The sequence below is a fragment of the Dermacentor albipictus genome, chromosome 9 (genome assembly GCF_038994185.2).
Source record: "Dermacentor albipictus isolate Rhodes 1998 colony chromosome 9, USDA_Dalb.pri_finalv2, whole genome shotgun sequence".
Classification (NCBI taxonomy): Eukaryota; Metazoa; Arthropoda; class Arachnida; order Ixodida; family Ixodidae; genus Dermacentor; species Dermacentor albipictus.
The window spans coordinates 5419630-5434779 of NC_091829.1; the positions used below are offsets into that span (position 1 = coordinate 5419630).

At 47.7% G+C, this 15150-nt stretch overlaps 1 protein-coding gene across 8 annotated transcripts in view; it reads right to left on the reverse strand.

The window, feature by feature from the left end:
- Positions 1–15150, reverse strand: part of LOC135906092 (uncharacterized abhydrolase domain-containing protein DDB_G0269086-like) — a 373257-nt gene that overhangs the window by 5601 nt on the left and 352506 nt on the right. For all 8 annotated transcript variants that reach the window (XM_065437260.2, XM_065437262.2, XM_065437261.2 and 5 more), the window contains 4 exons: positions 11406–12188; positions 10082–10501; positions 8461–9503; positions 6167–6347 (listed from right to left, as the gene is read on the reverse strand). In XM_065437260.2, coding sequence (XP_065293332.1) covers positions 6167–6347; positions 8461–9503; positions 10082–10501; positions 11406–12188 — 2427 coding nt within the window. The remainder of the gene's footprint in view (positions 1–6166; positions 6348–8460; positions 9504–10081; positions 10502–11405; positions 12189–15150) is intronic.

The following is a 15150-nucleotide window of genomic DNA, read 5'->3' on the forward strand; positions in this document are numbered from 1 at the left end:
GTGAAAAAATTACGACGCATATAAACGTTGCTTGAACAGTATTTCCGCAAATATATTTTGAATGGAAAAAAGAACATGACCACGTGAGCGCATTTCAATTTCGCAAAATGATGGAAAACCAAGTGTAAAAAATAAATTCGCCAAACATCAACCGTATTGCACATTATTTCAAAATTGGGGTTTTGCGTTGTCTGAACATTTTTCTTTCATTATAAAACACTTTCACAAAATCACTTCATGATTTTCACTCCCTAGCATGTGCAAATTCTAGCGTTCTTGCGAAATATTTTACAAAAAACAGTCAGGGGAGAAAACCTGGAATTAGTTTTGTAAAACTGTCACTAAAGCTTACTATCTTCCAAAATTTTATTTTCGCCTATGTTATGCTCCCAGGCTCCAAAACAAAAGCATCAATTTACAAAAGATACCATTTCGGCCTATGTTTACACGTTATTAACGCACTAAGGTGGTCCATAAAAAAGCAGAAGAGCGGGTATCATTGAGAAGAATAACTTTCGCCACGGGAATTTTTGCATTTGCATTGAGAAAAAAAATTTTTTTTGAATTTCAGTCCCACCATCGCATTACTATGGTATGTGCTTCCACTTCATCTGTTAGCATTTTTGCGGGAAAGACAAACCAGGGTGGTGAACATTGTAGTCTGCATGGGGAGCAATAAAAGCCGATCACCAGAAGTTCGTAAAAGTTTGAATCTTGAAGGTGTGCTTACTTAAGGTGGATCAGGTCGGTAATGGTAGGCAAATCATAAATTGTTTCTTTCCTGATTTCGTTTTTTCCTCTCTACTAGTTACTTATGGCAGGTTTCTTTGTTGCCTTGTTGCTCACCATACCAGTCAAGTACTTGCTGGTGAGCTTCTGAGTTCTTTTCCTCCACTTTGAGTCAATGTTAATGCTGTACAAATGCCTGAACACTCTTCCAGCCCTTTACTTTCTTCCATATTCTTCAGTCGTTCTTCATAATTGATCTTACCCGGAGCTTCCCTCACTTAAAGACTTCTACAGCCCATATCACCCTGAACATCTTCATTTGTAGTCTTCCCCTGACCGCCCAATGCGAGGCCTTCCACTGACCTTTGGCTGTCATTGTGTCCTGATTGTAACCCGGGCTTCAAGCAAACAACGGCATTTCCAAATGTAAGTTCGGGAACCATTGCACCTTTCCACATACCCCGGAACACCTCATACCTATTGTATCCCCACAGTGCTCTGTGTTTCTTTATGGCCGCATTTTTCCCCCCTTTGCTGTAAGTATTTTTCCCTGTGTTTCCATATATCTATTGCCTTCAGTTATCCATATACCAAGCTATTTGTATTCTTTTACCCGAGCTATTTCCTGGCCCTGTATTCACCCTGTCTGTTTTGTTGAACGCTCTCGACGCCACTCAGCTGTCGAGTATCTGTAGGTGGAACTTCCCAGCAATGTATCGTCGGAAGAAAATGAGGGTGAATGAGCTGGCACCAGGTTTCAACAAAGTAACAATGTGCGATAAATATATGTAGTAGTATTATATTCAGATAAATCTTATTTTTCCCTTTCAGCAATTCTAAACTTACCCAGCTTGCTATGGTGGGTTCATACGATTGGATTTTTATGCACCTTTCTCACTGGTTTTCGTTTTACTTGAAGGCAAGAAAGCGCAAGGATGCTGTAGATCTTTCATGCCAGTTATGTGCACAACAGGCACCTAGGACTGATAAAGCACAAATTCTGTATGAGCTTACAAGCTTTCAGAGGCGTTGGCATAACAGAGGTACGACTGAAGCCTGCATGATACTGCGACTAATGAGCTTGGCGGAACATTGACAACCTGTGCGAGAAAAGACAGAATGAAATAGCTGGCATTCTTCAACTGCCCTCTCCTTCTTGCTTGTATTACATGATCATGTTGTGACCCTATGAAACCGACAGATAGTGAAGCCAACGAAAACATGGGGGAAATTACTATCCACCGACATAGCCATGAGCGGCGCTGGCTCCCGAGGTCGGTGTCGACACGTGCAGGGTGTCTACCATGTTGACATTTCCAAATTCCGTGAGTCTCCCAGGTTTTCCCCAAGTGCCTTTGCGAAATTTTCTGAGTGACACAGAACTTTGTTTTATGTCAAGACGAACTGACACCATGTCGCCCAATACAGTCACTGTTAACAAAATAATGTTCAAAAGTAAATGTTATAATAAAATAAATAACGTAAAAAATAAAAAAATGACTTAATCCAGTTTGAATAGTAAGGAGTAGTGTTTATTTTATTCAAAAAGAAAACAGAAGGGAGGGCTTGGTAAAATGCACAGCGAAGAAAATATATTTGAAAAAAAAAAATGGCAAAGCCTATTGAAAGTTTCGTCAAACATTTTCAAATACGAATAAAAAAGAGATACATACACAAGCAAACATTTTGAATATAAGCTATTTCTGCCAACTGATAGCAAGCTCATTGGTATGAGGTCCGTACCTTGTCACAAGTGAGATTCTCTTCTTCAGCTGGATAGTCAACCTCAACTCTCCTGACATACTCTCATCTCGAGCACAAAGCCTCAATGTTGCGTTTCACTGCTTTAAAGAGTTTATTTTGGTTTGGATGAAGGACACCTGCATCTCGGCGTCAGCCAACACTTGGATTTTTTAACTCAAGCTCATTCAAATAAGCGGTGGCACACCTTTCGCGTTCATTTGTCGCTGTGTTGGTCCTGTCCATTCTCACCTTACTACCGCTGCGCGTTCGCGTCACGAATCATGTGAAGCATCTTCTTGGACAGTTGTACAGTCAACGTCCGATTTTTCCGTCTCTCTAAGGGCCGTGAAAACGTCCGAAAATTCTGGCAATCAGAAAAGAGTGAATACATGCCTTTTACTGCCACACGGAGCTCAAATCGTCACATGCCCGTCTGAAGAAAAGCTCTGAAGACCTGCCAGCGCATTTATTACGCATATCGGTGCTCGTAATGTGAAAGGAGACGGCGTGTGCGCGCGTGTATAATTATGAAATACACCAGCAGAACTTTTTGTTGGGCTAGTTGGTGCATGGTACTGAAGTACTAAAGCGCCAAACAGACGACACAAGAAGAGACGCTCGTCCGTGTCTCTTCTTGTGTCGTCTGTTTGGCGCTTTAGTACTTCAGTAATAAGAAATACACACTGTGTCCAGTGACAATTGCCCCTTCCCATGCATGTTAAGCTGACCGCAATACCTTGCACCTGCTTCACCGCGTCCCAATTCTGTATTGAGGCGAAGCTGACTTTCAAGAACCGGTATTGTACCACGCGCCGTGCTTTCCGAGCTTCAAAGCCAATTGCGTAGATTACAACGGCCGAGTCAGTGCCATTGCTGACAGCGGCGAATTATTTCAATGAAAACCACACCACCGAACGGCAAGAAGCTTAATAGCGGACGTCGAAGCAGCTAAGTCTAGCGTTGCCGCGCTGGTGGCTACGGCTGCCGGCGGATCTAAAGCGGATCTGCGTGCGACAGCGCCTGTTGGAGGCGGCGAGATAATCAAAATGGCGGAGGCGGTGGCTTTGATTAATGTCGTTTCGGACCTGCGGTCACGGCAAAAAGTCCGGAAAATTGGACGGCGACGTGATCTTGCGCCCGAAATTTCAGACTTTCTGATACATCGACTCTATGGGATACGTGACGTTGCCACGAAGCCGTCTGACTTATCGGGCATCCGGAAAATCGGTCGTTGACTGTACAGTGGCAACTCCTCCAGCCGACGACACGGCGTCAAAGGCTATTAGTTACGATCCATCCCTTTGTGTTACTCGAAGCTAGCATTAGCGCCTTTCGTACCATTTCAATAAAATTACAGCTAAATTTCCTTGATAGAAGCACACATTCTGAGATTTCCGTGAATATTTCCAGACTATTCAAAATCCCTTAGATTTCCTGGTTTTCCCGGAATGCCCGGTTGGTAGACACCCTGCACATACATAAGTGCCCAAGAATGTGGACGAAGGAACAGCCGTCGTCGTAGAAACGCACGCATGATGCCCTGGAGGGTGTGGTTTGGCTACCACCGGCGGCAAAGGTTTCTTTTTTTTCGTACACTTACATTTTCCTTTACTAGACTTCGATTAAAACAAATAATAATTTCTCCTAGACATTCGTTGGCTTCATTTTCTGTTGGCTTCATATGGTTATTTATGACTAGCGAAAATTGGGCTCCTCGGTTTCCCTTCTCATTCGCTCTTGGCTCTACCGTTAAGGGCTCTGGACCTTCGTTGACTTTAAGTCTCTGCAGAAATTTGCAGTGTACAGGGGGCGAGAAGACAAAGTTACTGAGGTGTTTTCTCTGATGCGCGCCTAAAAAAGATCTTCCTTATATCCGACATTCGTTACAAGCTTACACGTTGATTTTTGAAAAAAAAAAAAAATTCCTGATAAGTTGTATGCGAAACAAATACAAGCGTTCGTGATGTCTACGATGGGCCAGAAATGGGTCTCGCGTTGATTTCGATCGCTCGTCAGGAACTTGCCATACCGGTACGTGGCACGTGAACAATGCTAAATTACAAACATCTGCATCTTCATTCAGATGCAGTTGTGCGATCAATGCGATCACATGGGAAAGGCATGATGGCTAGCCAGCTATCGGCAAGCGAAGCCAAACTGTTGGCCAACATGAACACGAACGACGAGAATGTGCTTTTTCAAGCTGCCCTTGCTAGACATTTGCTGAACCGCTAAACAGATAACTGAAGCTCATAAGTGAATATTTGCTTCGGCGTAAGTACCGTAGAGCGTTTTGTTTTCATTTTTCCTACACTTGGGCGTACTTCTTTCAGGTATTTTCATATTAAATTTCGTGTTTACTATTATTACTATTTTCTTTACTTTGGATGGGTAAGGGGCGAGGCAAATATATTTTGGAGCACAGCTCTAGGCGCCCGTTCCTGCGGCAAGTGTCGGCGTTGTCCCTCGTAACACAGCAAAGATAGCGCGAGGGGGAGGGTATGGTGAAAGCGCGAGAAGCGTAGTGCTGCGCAAGACAGTGGCTAGGAGATGGCGCCGCAGCAGTGCACGTCATCTACGTAGAACCAAAGCGCTGCATGAGCGGAGGTCTCTCTGCGGGGGCTGCTGTGAATCACGCCCACGCGTCACCCACGCGCTGCGCATTGGGATCTCCCGATTAGAGAGGCAGTGCAGCGTGCCGCACGAGACAGATTGTCACCGCCAGCCAATATATCGCGAAATGAAAACACATACACGGCTGCGCTCAATTTAGCATTAGGGAATATCGTAATCGTCGGTGAATTTTTTTGCTAGAATACTTTTCAGCGACTTATCCTGGCGGGTAGTTTTCTCGTCGACCTTACCATCTTTCTTCTTTCTTTCTTTTTGCTTTGGCGAATAACTGGCTCAAAAAACTGTTGGCGCTGAAACGTGCTGTTTAGCTGTAGGACTTGCTGATAAGCAGTCCAGTTTCTGCACTACACAAAATAACAAACATAAATAGAAGCAGTCTAGCAAGGGCACAATGCCATACAATGTGACTATGCAGGAATTAATAAAAGTGTTTGCATGTGATTTGAGGCAAAATAGAGGCATATTCATAACTTTATGCGGGTACAGACTCGGGATGAAAATAATATACAAGCAAAAATAGCTCGGGCAGAATACTTAACCATGACCCTGACCTCGCCAAGCTCCTTCCTCGAAGCTCATGTAGGCTAGTAGCCGTGTGCAGATCACTGTCATAGCTCTTTCGCAAATCTGCAGTCACTGACCATTTTTGGATAAACCAAATTGCGGAAATAAAGTTCAGCGCACAGCTATCGCTTTGTTTTTGTTGGTTTGAAGAAAAATAGTCAAAAAATTATACTGCCTCAGATTTTGCATTATCGCTTTCATTATAACAGTAGAATACTTAATGAAAAAAAAAAGCTTAGCCATCAATGTTTTAGATTCAATAGCTGTTATATCTGATAATTCGTTATATTCATATCTCCAGGCGCGAATGCATTGGGAAACCATCATTTCGGCCAACGAGTGGTATTGTCCTCCACTCCCTTAATCTGTGGTGTCTAGGAAGATCTTAGAGCACGAGAGCTACGATTTTTGAGTGGCCATTGCTCATTTACACAATGCACTTCGAAGTTTGTACAAGCCGTTAGCATGCAGAAAGACTAACATGTGATACACGTACATTGGCGGCCTCTGACGAGTCACTGACAGTGGTCTGTTCCAGAAGGCTCGCATCACTGCCAGCATGTTGCAAGGCGGGACCATCTGTGGCGTCAGTGGCGTGGTCTGCGTCCGCTACTGTGCATCCCTCAAACAGGCTCAGGTTGGGCTGGGACTGCCCGAGCAGTCGGAGGCGCTGGCGCCTGTCCATCAAAGAAAGAGAGATTAACTTTGTTATTCGGACAGCTCATTGCCGCCGGAGCCCTCAGTGGTAGAAACACGCAAAGTATTTCCGCAATCGAGAAATATTCCCAGTTACGGTGCTATATCTGATATCATTGCGACAGCAATTACGCGGACACTTAAGGTAACGTACACTACCCTACAGCAGCGCTCGCACAGTCTCCCAGATATCCAGGGTGCAACGACGCATGCGCTGCAGCCGACCCGCTGTTGGAAGTCACGAGATTTACAGCAGGTGCAAGCGAGAGTCAGAAAGGCCTTGGTGCGCGCTATCTTCGTGCCCCACCACTCCTTCCCCATACCCCTTTCACCTCACTCCCCCTTCAAGGGTGCTGAGCCATGTGCCCACTTGGGAAGCAGAATATAAGCCCCCTTTTCCTGTCGAACATATCACTCCCATTGTTGGATGCCACGGGAGTTGCCGAGTTTCGGAGGCGTGGCAGAGTAAAAGGAACGGCGGCATGGAACACTCACTTTGTGAAGCACGCGTACTCTCCGCTGCCGGCGCTCTTCATCGCGCAAGCGTTGTTGTGACCGCAACCACTCACGATCAGCGAGCGAACTCTGTTCATGTGTCTACAGACATGTGGCACCACGCGTCTTAGTTACTAAGTGAGTGCTAAGCGCAATTTATACTGCCCGTAATACTACGAGCTTAACTTCCCTTTCCCTCTTCCTTTGTACAGGGTATCCGAGCGGGTTCTGCCTGGTCAGCCTCCCTTACGACCTCTCTCTCTCTCTCTCTCTCTCTCTCTCTCTCACATGTAATGTTCTAATACCTGTATATCGCTGTCAATGCTTCGTCGCCCTTCGGGCAAAACTGCAACACTTAATTGCGATAACAATTATGAGCACAGCCAGGGCGCATTTCTGCCATCGTCGTGTCGTGATGTTCTGTATGAACAGCGCCCGCGGTGTTGTCGTCTTTCTTGTGTGTGTTGTGTTTTTTGGCGCAAAATCCTTTCAGTATGCAAGATCACCAACTAGCCCAGCAGTTAAGTCTTCTGTATGAAGTCCAATGGCGATAACATCGTCGCTGCGCCATATGCTGTGTGTGTGTGTAAAGCACACGAAGGTGAGCCGACGATGGTGCGTCAATCTCGCGCGCGCAAGGGAAGAAAGAGAGGAAGCGCGCCGTCTTCCGTCACACGCAAGGCACAGCGGGAGGGAGGACGCGTTGTACTGCAGCGGTAGCTGCATACGGCGTGGCCGCGCGGGTCCCGTCCTGAAAGCGATCTGCGATAAGGACAGAGTGCGCCGAGTGCTGATGGCTTCGTGTGCGCTGTTCTCTCCGATTAGTTCGCGTTGAGGCGAGAGACGGCACAAAGGTCAATTCGCTCGCTGCTGCTGCCACACATTCTCACTCCAGCGTTTTGACAGCGAGCGTGCGCGTGACACCATGCTTGTTCGTTCAGTTAGTATAAGCGAATGTTTACAAGTTTACACGGTCGATATAACTACTATCCTTGCTTCCTCTAGCTGTCTACTGATTTGCTTTCGCAATCAGCGCTTCGCCTTTCGGGCGAATATGAGACTCTTTATTAGAAATTTCAGTTTATTAGGTGCAGTAAATGCCCTAGACACCTAATTACATCCCCGAGTTCATGTAACCTTTACATGGAAAGTATCAGAAGCGATAACTATACTCAAAATGTTTAGCAAGGTTTCAATAAAATGGTATATAAGAAACTGAGGGGACTGCCATATTTATGCACCTAACATTGAACAGAGCACATTACAATGCCTTATATAATCGCAGTGGATTGCAGTACGATACTGTGAAGAGGAACGCACTCATCGTAAGAAAACAAAATGTAAAAGTACATTGTTACGTTGGTAAATACGTGTACAACCGCATTCAGTGATCTGCTACTGATCTGTTTTGATGATAATTATCTTATTTCGTTCATATATAAGGTGCTCAAATTGGTACCTCAATGGTTTTTCTCATCTTCAGCATTGTACACTCGCCAGCTGTTAATCACTAAGGGACAACACGTGCGCTTCGTGCAGAGGCACGGGTGTAGACTGGCCCACCCCAACCAATACACAGCGGACAGAAAGGTAACGAACCTCAGCTCCTCCTCGCGCTCCTTCATGGCACGCATCTCCTCCTGGATCTTGGTCTCAGCAGTAACCAGGCCCTTGCGGACGGCATCGATGGCCCCCTTCTGCAGTTGCGGAGGCTTCAGCTCACGGTACTCTAGCTTATCTCCGTTCTGAGGTGGCGGTGAGCTCGTGAAGGCAAGCTCCTTGCCACGACTGGCGAGGAATTTTTGCATGCTCACCCCACGGACATTGGCCACGGGCGACACTTTCGCTCCTGTAGCGTGACCGTTGGCGTGCACGTGACCGTTGGTTGCCTTGGCAACAGCCGAAGCAACGCCGCAGGGGGCCGCCGTCGGGGAACAGACTCGGGTGGGAATGACAATGGCGGGAGTCTTCTCGAAAATCTCGATATTGGGAAGAGACGACTCGAAAGGCGGCACTCTCCTCGTAGTAGAAGCGGGTGACGGTGAAGGAGACGCGGCAGTGCTTGCCTCGTTTCCTATCCTGGTCACCTTGGAGTCTGTCCTCTCTTGGGAGATGGTCTGGATGTGCCCAGACTCTCGAAGAGCCATCTCACGCTGCGTCTGTTCTTCTATCTCCTGCTGGATCCGAGATGTCGCCAGGATCTTCTGCGTGCTTCCGCGCAGCACCACAGTAGCCTTTGCACCCTTCACCGAAGCGGATGACGCTACTTCGCCCTTCTTCACAAATCCTTCCGCCTGCAGCTGTCCCAGCAGCCCCTTCTCCTTCCTCAATGCCTCTTCCCGGTCTCGTGCTAGCCGGATCTCACGTTCGATTGGAGACTCACCGCCATGCGACACGAAAGTCGGGGATGGCACGCTATCTTCGGTGCCATCGGAGAGTGGCCGCACCGTTATCTTGTCCTTCCTGCGTGGCCCGAAGGGAGTGTGAATCGAGCCATTTGGAGGAAGTGACTCAACGCTCACGGTCCTAGACAATCCACTGCTGGACGTCAAGGATGCAAGTGGACTGGTCACGCCATTTGCTGCGACGACGGCATCATCGTTGTTGATGGGGCCACCCGCACTGCACCTGTGGTCATTGCTCTGCGGGAGAAACAGCCTCATCAGTTTCATGGGCCAAGTGAAGAAAGGTGCGCTAAGTTTGTCAGGTACATGCCAGCACAACAGTTAAACGTAATGACAAAAGAACAGTTAAAAGCATTCGTAGTTGATCACTGTCTGCCCTCCTTCTATAGTTATCACATAATACACTTTAATAAGGCAACCACTCTGTTCCCGTACGCGCACAACTTGTGACGCATCTCTATCGCATGGTCCCATTTTCTGACTGAACCTTATAGCAAGTAGCAGAACACACCTTTAAACCTTATCGTATGGTCCAGTCAACTGACTGAAACAGGACCGCACGATGAAGTCCAATCATGCAATGATTATCGACTGCCGCATGACTTCTGCCTCATGGGCATCTGCGAGTTATGCCAGTATGATTTACCGTTGCTGTCTATTTACAGTTATTTACATGCCTACATCATTCAATGGTCAACTCAAGCACAACACCGCGACTTCTTCTTGTTTGTTACATTTTACTGTGCCTGCATGACTTAATATTAAGGAGTAATTGTAATGCGGCTCTGCTGCATCGGTGTTGTTACATAGCCTACCTGAATATGCAGGCGCTCCCGCAGCTCCCGCAGCTCCTCCTCCCGCTCCTGGAGTTCCCGAATCTCATCAGCGATCTTAGAGTCCGACGGGCACGTGAACCGCTTCTCGATGGGAGCCGGGAATGGCGCGGGGCTGGCGACCATGCTGGGAGGTGAGGTCGGCGATGCCGTGGGCAGCTGAGACACGGTGAGTCGCGCAGGCGTCTCCGGTGTCCTGTCACAGAGCGTCTTTTCAAGCGCCGTCGAGCTAAGCCTGGCTGCTTCCTGGGCGAGCTTCCGCTCGCGGGCGATCATCTCCTCTCGCTCCTTCTGGGCGCGGATCTCGCGGGCCACGATGCTGTCCGCAGCACTCGGCTTCAAGTGCCGCGACTCGTGTCGCACAGCGGGAGGCTCGGCACCCTGCGCTGGTTCACAGCCAGCCTGCGCACATGTCGCGCACCTAATTAGTACGCGTAGTTTCTTCACCGTCACGCGAAACCATGCATGACTTAACATGTGCACAACAAATAGAAGACAGCGCGCAACACAACTTGAGCCCTAAATAATAGAAAACAGGTCAGCCGTGTTGTCTCACTTGTGCTACACCCACGTGGACGTGCCTTATAAGCTTATGCGCTCGAAATTCGTAACTTGGATAATGTGCCGTAATGTAATTAGTTAATGAACTAATTAGTGATTTTTTTTTAATTCGTGAATAATCCATTTTGGTTTCACGTGCGAGTAAGGTAAACCACTTCGAGCAATCCAACTCATGGACTCCAATTACGCAATCTGCCACAAGCGATTTTTAAAAAACTTTGTATGGTCTAAAAAAAAAATTTAAAAAGCGACAACCGGCATAGTTCCTTTTTCTCATCAGCTTAAAATGGCTTCTACAAACATGCGTGAGAAATTGGCCACTAGCATTGACAAACGATGTTTTCTGTAATTGCCGTGTTACAAATGTGGTTTTATCGGCTTTGGCAAAGCTTCAACACCGTGTATCACCAACTTCGTTTCCGACAGTAGATTCCAAGGCAGTCCTTTTCAAAAGCAGATTTTTCTGTGACATCAAGCACTGAAGGACGCGCCAGGCCATGTGTCAGTTTTTCTGTGCACATCAAAGACGACCCATATCTCGCTCCCAGTTAGATCTACACATGTTATCTACACTTTCTTATTCTGACATATTCCCTTCGGTAACATTGCATTCTTTCTATTCAGCAAGACCTTCATAAGAATGTTTAAGAAAATTTACGTGTTCATGTTATTGTACGCACCGCTAAATAACACCGCGAACATAGTGCCGCGTCACGTATCAAAGTGAAAATCTGCAATCACTTACAAGCACCGCCTCATGAGGAAAGTCTTGACACTGCAGTGGCTCCTCAGTCTCATGCTGCAGTCCGTGTTCAACTAGAGAGGCCTGTGTGGACGGCGTTATCTCTTCAATGCTGGAAACAATGTCCTCGGCGTGTACCACCACTTCAACGTTGCCGCGAAGCTCTTCGACGGCGGTCTCGCGTTCCGGTGCCGTCTCAGTGACGGAGACGACCGAGCAACGTCCCATGTCCTCAGGTTCCACAAACTGAACGTTATCGACTCTTGTGAACTCAGATTCGATGTGATCAAGCCGGGCACAGGACTCCGCGCTAGCAGCCAACACTGGCGGCTGAGCAGCGCAGCGATGTTCACCAGATGTCTGTTCCTCCGAAGTCGGTGCAGTGTCCTTCTCGACGGGCAGGACCACTGGCTTGACCAGCGGTTCCACTACAACCACCGTCTCGGCACTCGCTTCGATCGCTGCTTCAACGGCGGCTGTTGCCTCAGCTTTGCACACTTCCTCGGCGGCCTGTTCCGACGCGCTGTCTTCAGCGTGTTCGTCGTTGGACTGCTCCGAGTCAACAGGCGTCGACTCCTGGACGACGACGAAAGGGATGTCGGCGTGAGACTCCGGTGCCGAGGCTTCTGCCATGGCAGCGTCGCATTCAGGGTCAGACAAGGCTGTGCCGTTGGAGGCACAATCGCCGACATTGGACGGAGGTGGAGACAGCTCCGCGGACACTTCGCTGGACAGCGAAGAGTCATCGTAAAGCACGCCCGTGACGCCATTTTCCGTCGTGGTAGTCTGCAAGGGAGCAACAGCATTTAAGTCTGACGAGCGCTTAGCGTGGGAGGGTAGGCACGTTCACCTTTGTCGACGCACGCCGAAGCCATTTTGCAACAACACATTCTATGAAGGATGTCTCCTGTATGGCACACTGCATGGTTCGCTTACTATCGCTCACAGAAAATGACCACCATGTTAATTCATAAGGTTGATAAATAACCTAGGACATCCCTGCAGAAGAGCGCGGAGCAGAGGAAAATTTGCGATAGATGATTGTGATTACGAGGCAAATCCGTAGATGTAAGGCAGTGAATGTTGTACAACAAACCGATAAACCAGACACTACCCAAGAGCAAGAATTGCGCATGAATTCTAAGCACGATGCTGATGCTAATGGGCACAGGCTGACAAAGTTCGCTACGAACTCGACGGCGCATCTCACAAGTAAGATAGCCTTAGCCATACTTAGCCTTGGCTAAGTATGGCTATGCGATAAGAGGCGTCAGCCATGATTCTGCCTTTCGTTTTCGCGTAATGGAGCCAGAGCTCCAGGAGCGGTTGCGCCAGTTGAGTGGAGGGATGGGTTTTGACGCACACTGCCTTTTCGCAATCCTGAGCTGCACACGTCAACGACGGAAGCGACGATTCCCCCGACGACGACGAAAACGGTCACCGGAAAAATACCTGCGGTCGCCCAATCGCTGCACGAGCACGGCACATAGCAATGCTCCGGCGTCAACCGACAGCCCGATGTTGTCGCCTTGCGGAGGGACGTAGCTTGGCGTGCCGCCGACCGCGTGTCAGGCCACAGCGTGACAAAGGCGGTGCTCGCGAAAAAGAAAGCTCGGGACCAACACTCGCCGTGCAGCTCGCGTCAACATGGACCACGTGGTAACACGAAGCAGACATCTGCCTAGTGATAAATTGACGTTGTATACTCTTTTTCTGTTACCTTCATTTAGCCAAACAAATTAATCGCTATTCCAACTATTGCGAAAAACATTTGTTCACCATAAAGTTGGAAAAATGATCGCCGACGCAACGTGGGCAGCCAATGCAGCTCTCCTTGTATACAAACAACGTAACGCCACTGCGAGTGCCCCTCCCACCTGCCGCACCTCCGCAGTGGGCGCTGGTTGGCAAAAAAACGACCATGCGACCTGTCCTCCCTGCGTGACGATTGCATATCAACTGCCGCCATCGTAATTCCGGCGTATTGATATGTTTTTTGAAGGGACATCATTTACGAACTGTGCTTAGGAAAGTATGATCGTCCCCGTTTTACCGGCACAGCAACGTGGCGTTGTTGCCAAGCGCATTGTTCCTGCATGTAGTGATTTCGTAAGTTGTGCCTCTTCCATAGATCAAGCAGTCGCCACAATTTATTACTCTTGAAAGTGAACATTTTATCACAGATGACGCACATTTTTACAATGCCCAAATGATACTTCGCTTAGACGACCAGTCTTGAAGCAAAAAATTGCAATGCATTGCCGTGAAGGCACTCCTTTGCACTGTAGTGTTAAACGATATAGAAGATGAACTTCGTCTGCATCTATCAGCCATGCTCATTACGGCTGCTCAGTGTAGCCGTACCAAGTGGCGGCGCCTAAATTCACATCAGGGAATCCCTTGTTACCGTACTTTACGCGCACGGTAACATACCCCAGGTGGCCAAAATTAAACCGGAGTCCCTGTAAGCCGCTGTGCATGTTAAACACAATCATTTAATTAATGTAATTTCAATTGTCCGTCATGTTCATGTGAATGTACAAAGGAAAAGCATAATACATAAACACCTAATCCGTTGCGCGGTAACTTAGCTGTGTCTGCTGCCTCCCGTTGCTGCTCTCAACTACACAAGATGGAACTTTTGCATGTCGATGTGCATCATCACAGCATGAAGAGCGTGCCGTAAAGGTGAGATGGCAATAAAGAAAAAAAAAGTTGAGTTTTACCTAAGGTCCGCAAGATCTGCGTTAAAACGCGGCAATTTCAGTGGTCTGCCTTTGGGGCATTCACCGTGGTGACATGCATACACGCAGTTTCGGCAGTCGTCAAAGCATGGTAGGACCTCATTTATAATCATACCTTTCAGTCGACAGAGTATGCTCAAATGAAGTTTTTTCTTTCTGTTTTTCTACACATAGCGCAGATGACACCGAGATGCATGCGCTCACTAATCGTCGCGTCTCATTCATTTTCACTTGTTCAATAATTACGGGTCCTGAAGCTCTATCGGCGCCTTATCAGTACGACTGGCCTTATTACACGCAGCACACGTCGACAGTTTTGGAAGCGGGATGTATAGCTAATCGCGTAGCACACATACACACTCTCTCTGTTGTGTCTGCGCCATACCACAGTTCTGCGCATGCGCAATACACTTCCTTCTCCCCGCTCCTACTTCTCTTCCCACTTCGGGGGATAAAAGTAATCACAAGCCCCAAAATAAACGCCTTCTATGTTCGACCCGTCTGGGCCTCGTAATTACCCGCCGTGGTTGCTCGGTGGCTATGGCGTTAAGCTGCTGAGCACAAGGTCGCGGGATCGTATCCCGGCCACGGCGGCCGCGTTTCGATGGGGGAGAAATGCGAAAACACCCGTGTACTTGGACTTAGGTGCACGGTAAATAATCCCAGGTGTTCCAAATTTCCGGAGTCCTCCACTACGGCGTGCCTCATAATCAGAAAGTGGTTTTGGCACGTAAAACCACATAATTTAATTTTGTGCCTCGTAATCGGTCCAGCCGCATGCCGTGGCTGTTACACACATGCACAAACAATGTGGTCCGTTTCCCTAGGCAAAGATGAGCAGATATCGTCGCTGTTTCTCGCCGCACGCTTCATCACTACAAGCTAATCCTATGTTGCTAATCCTATATTATATATTTTATACATGTTGAAACAGGAGGTCCCCCTGACATTTTTTACTTTGGGACCTCCTTCTGTATTACATTTTCTTTGTAACTGTAATGTCT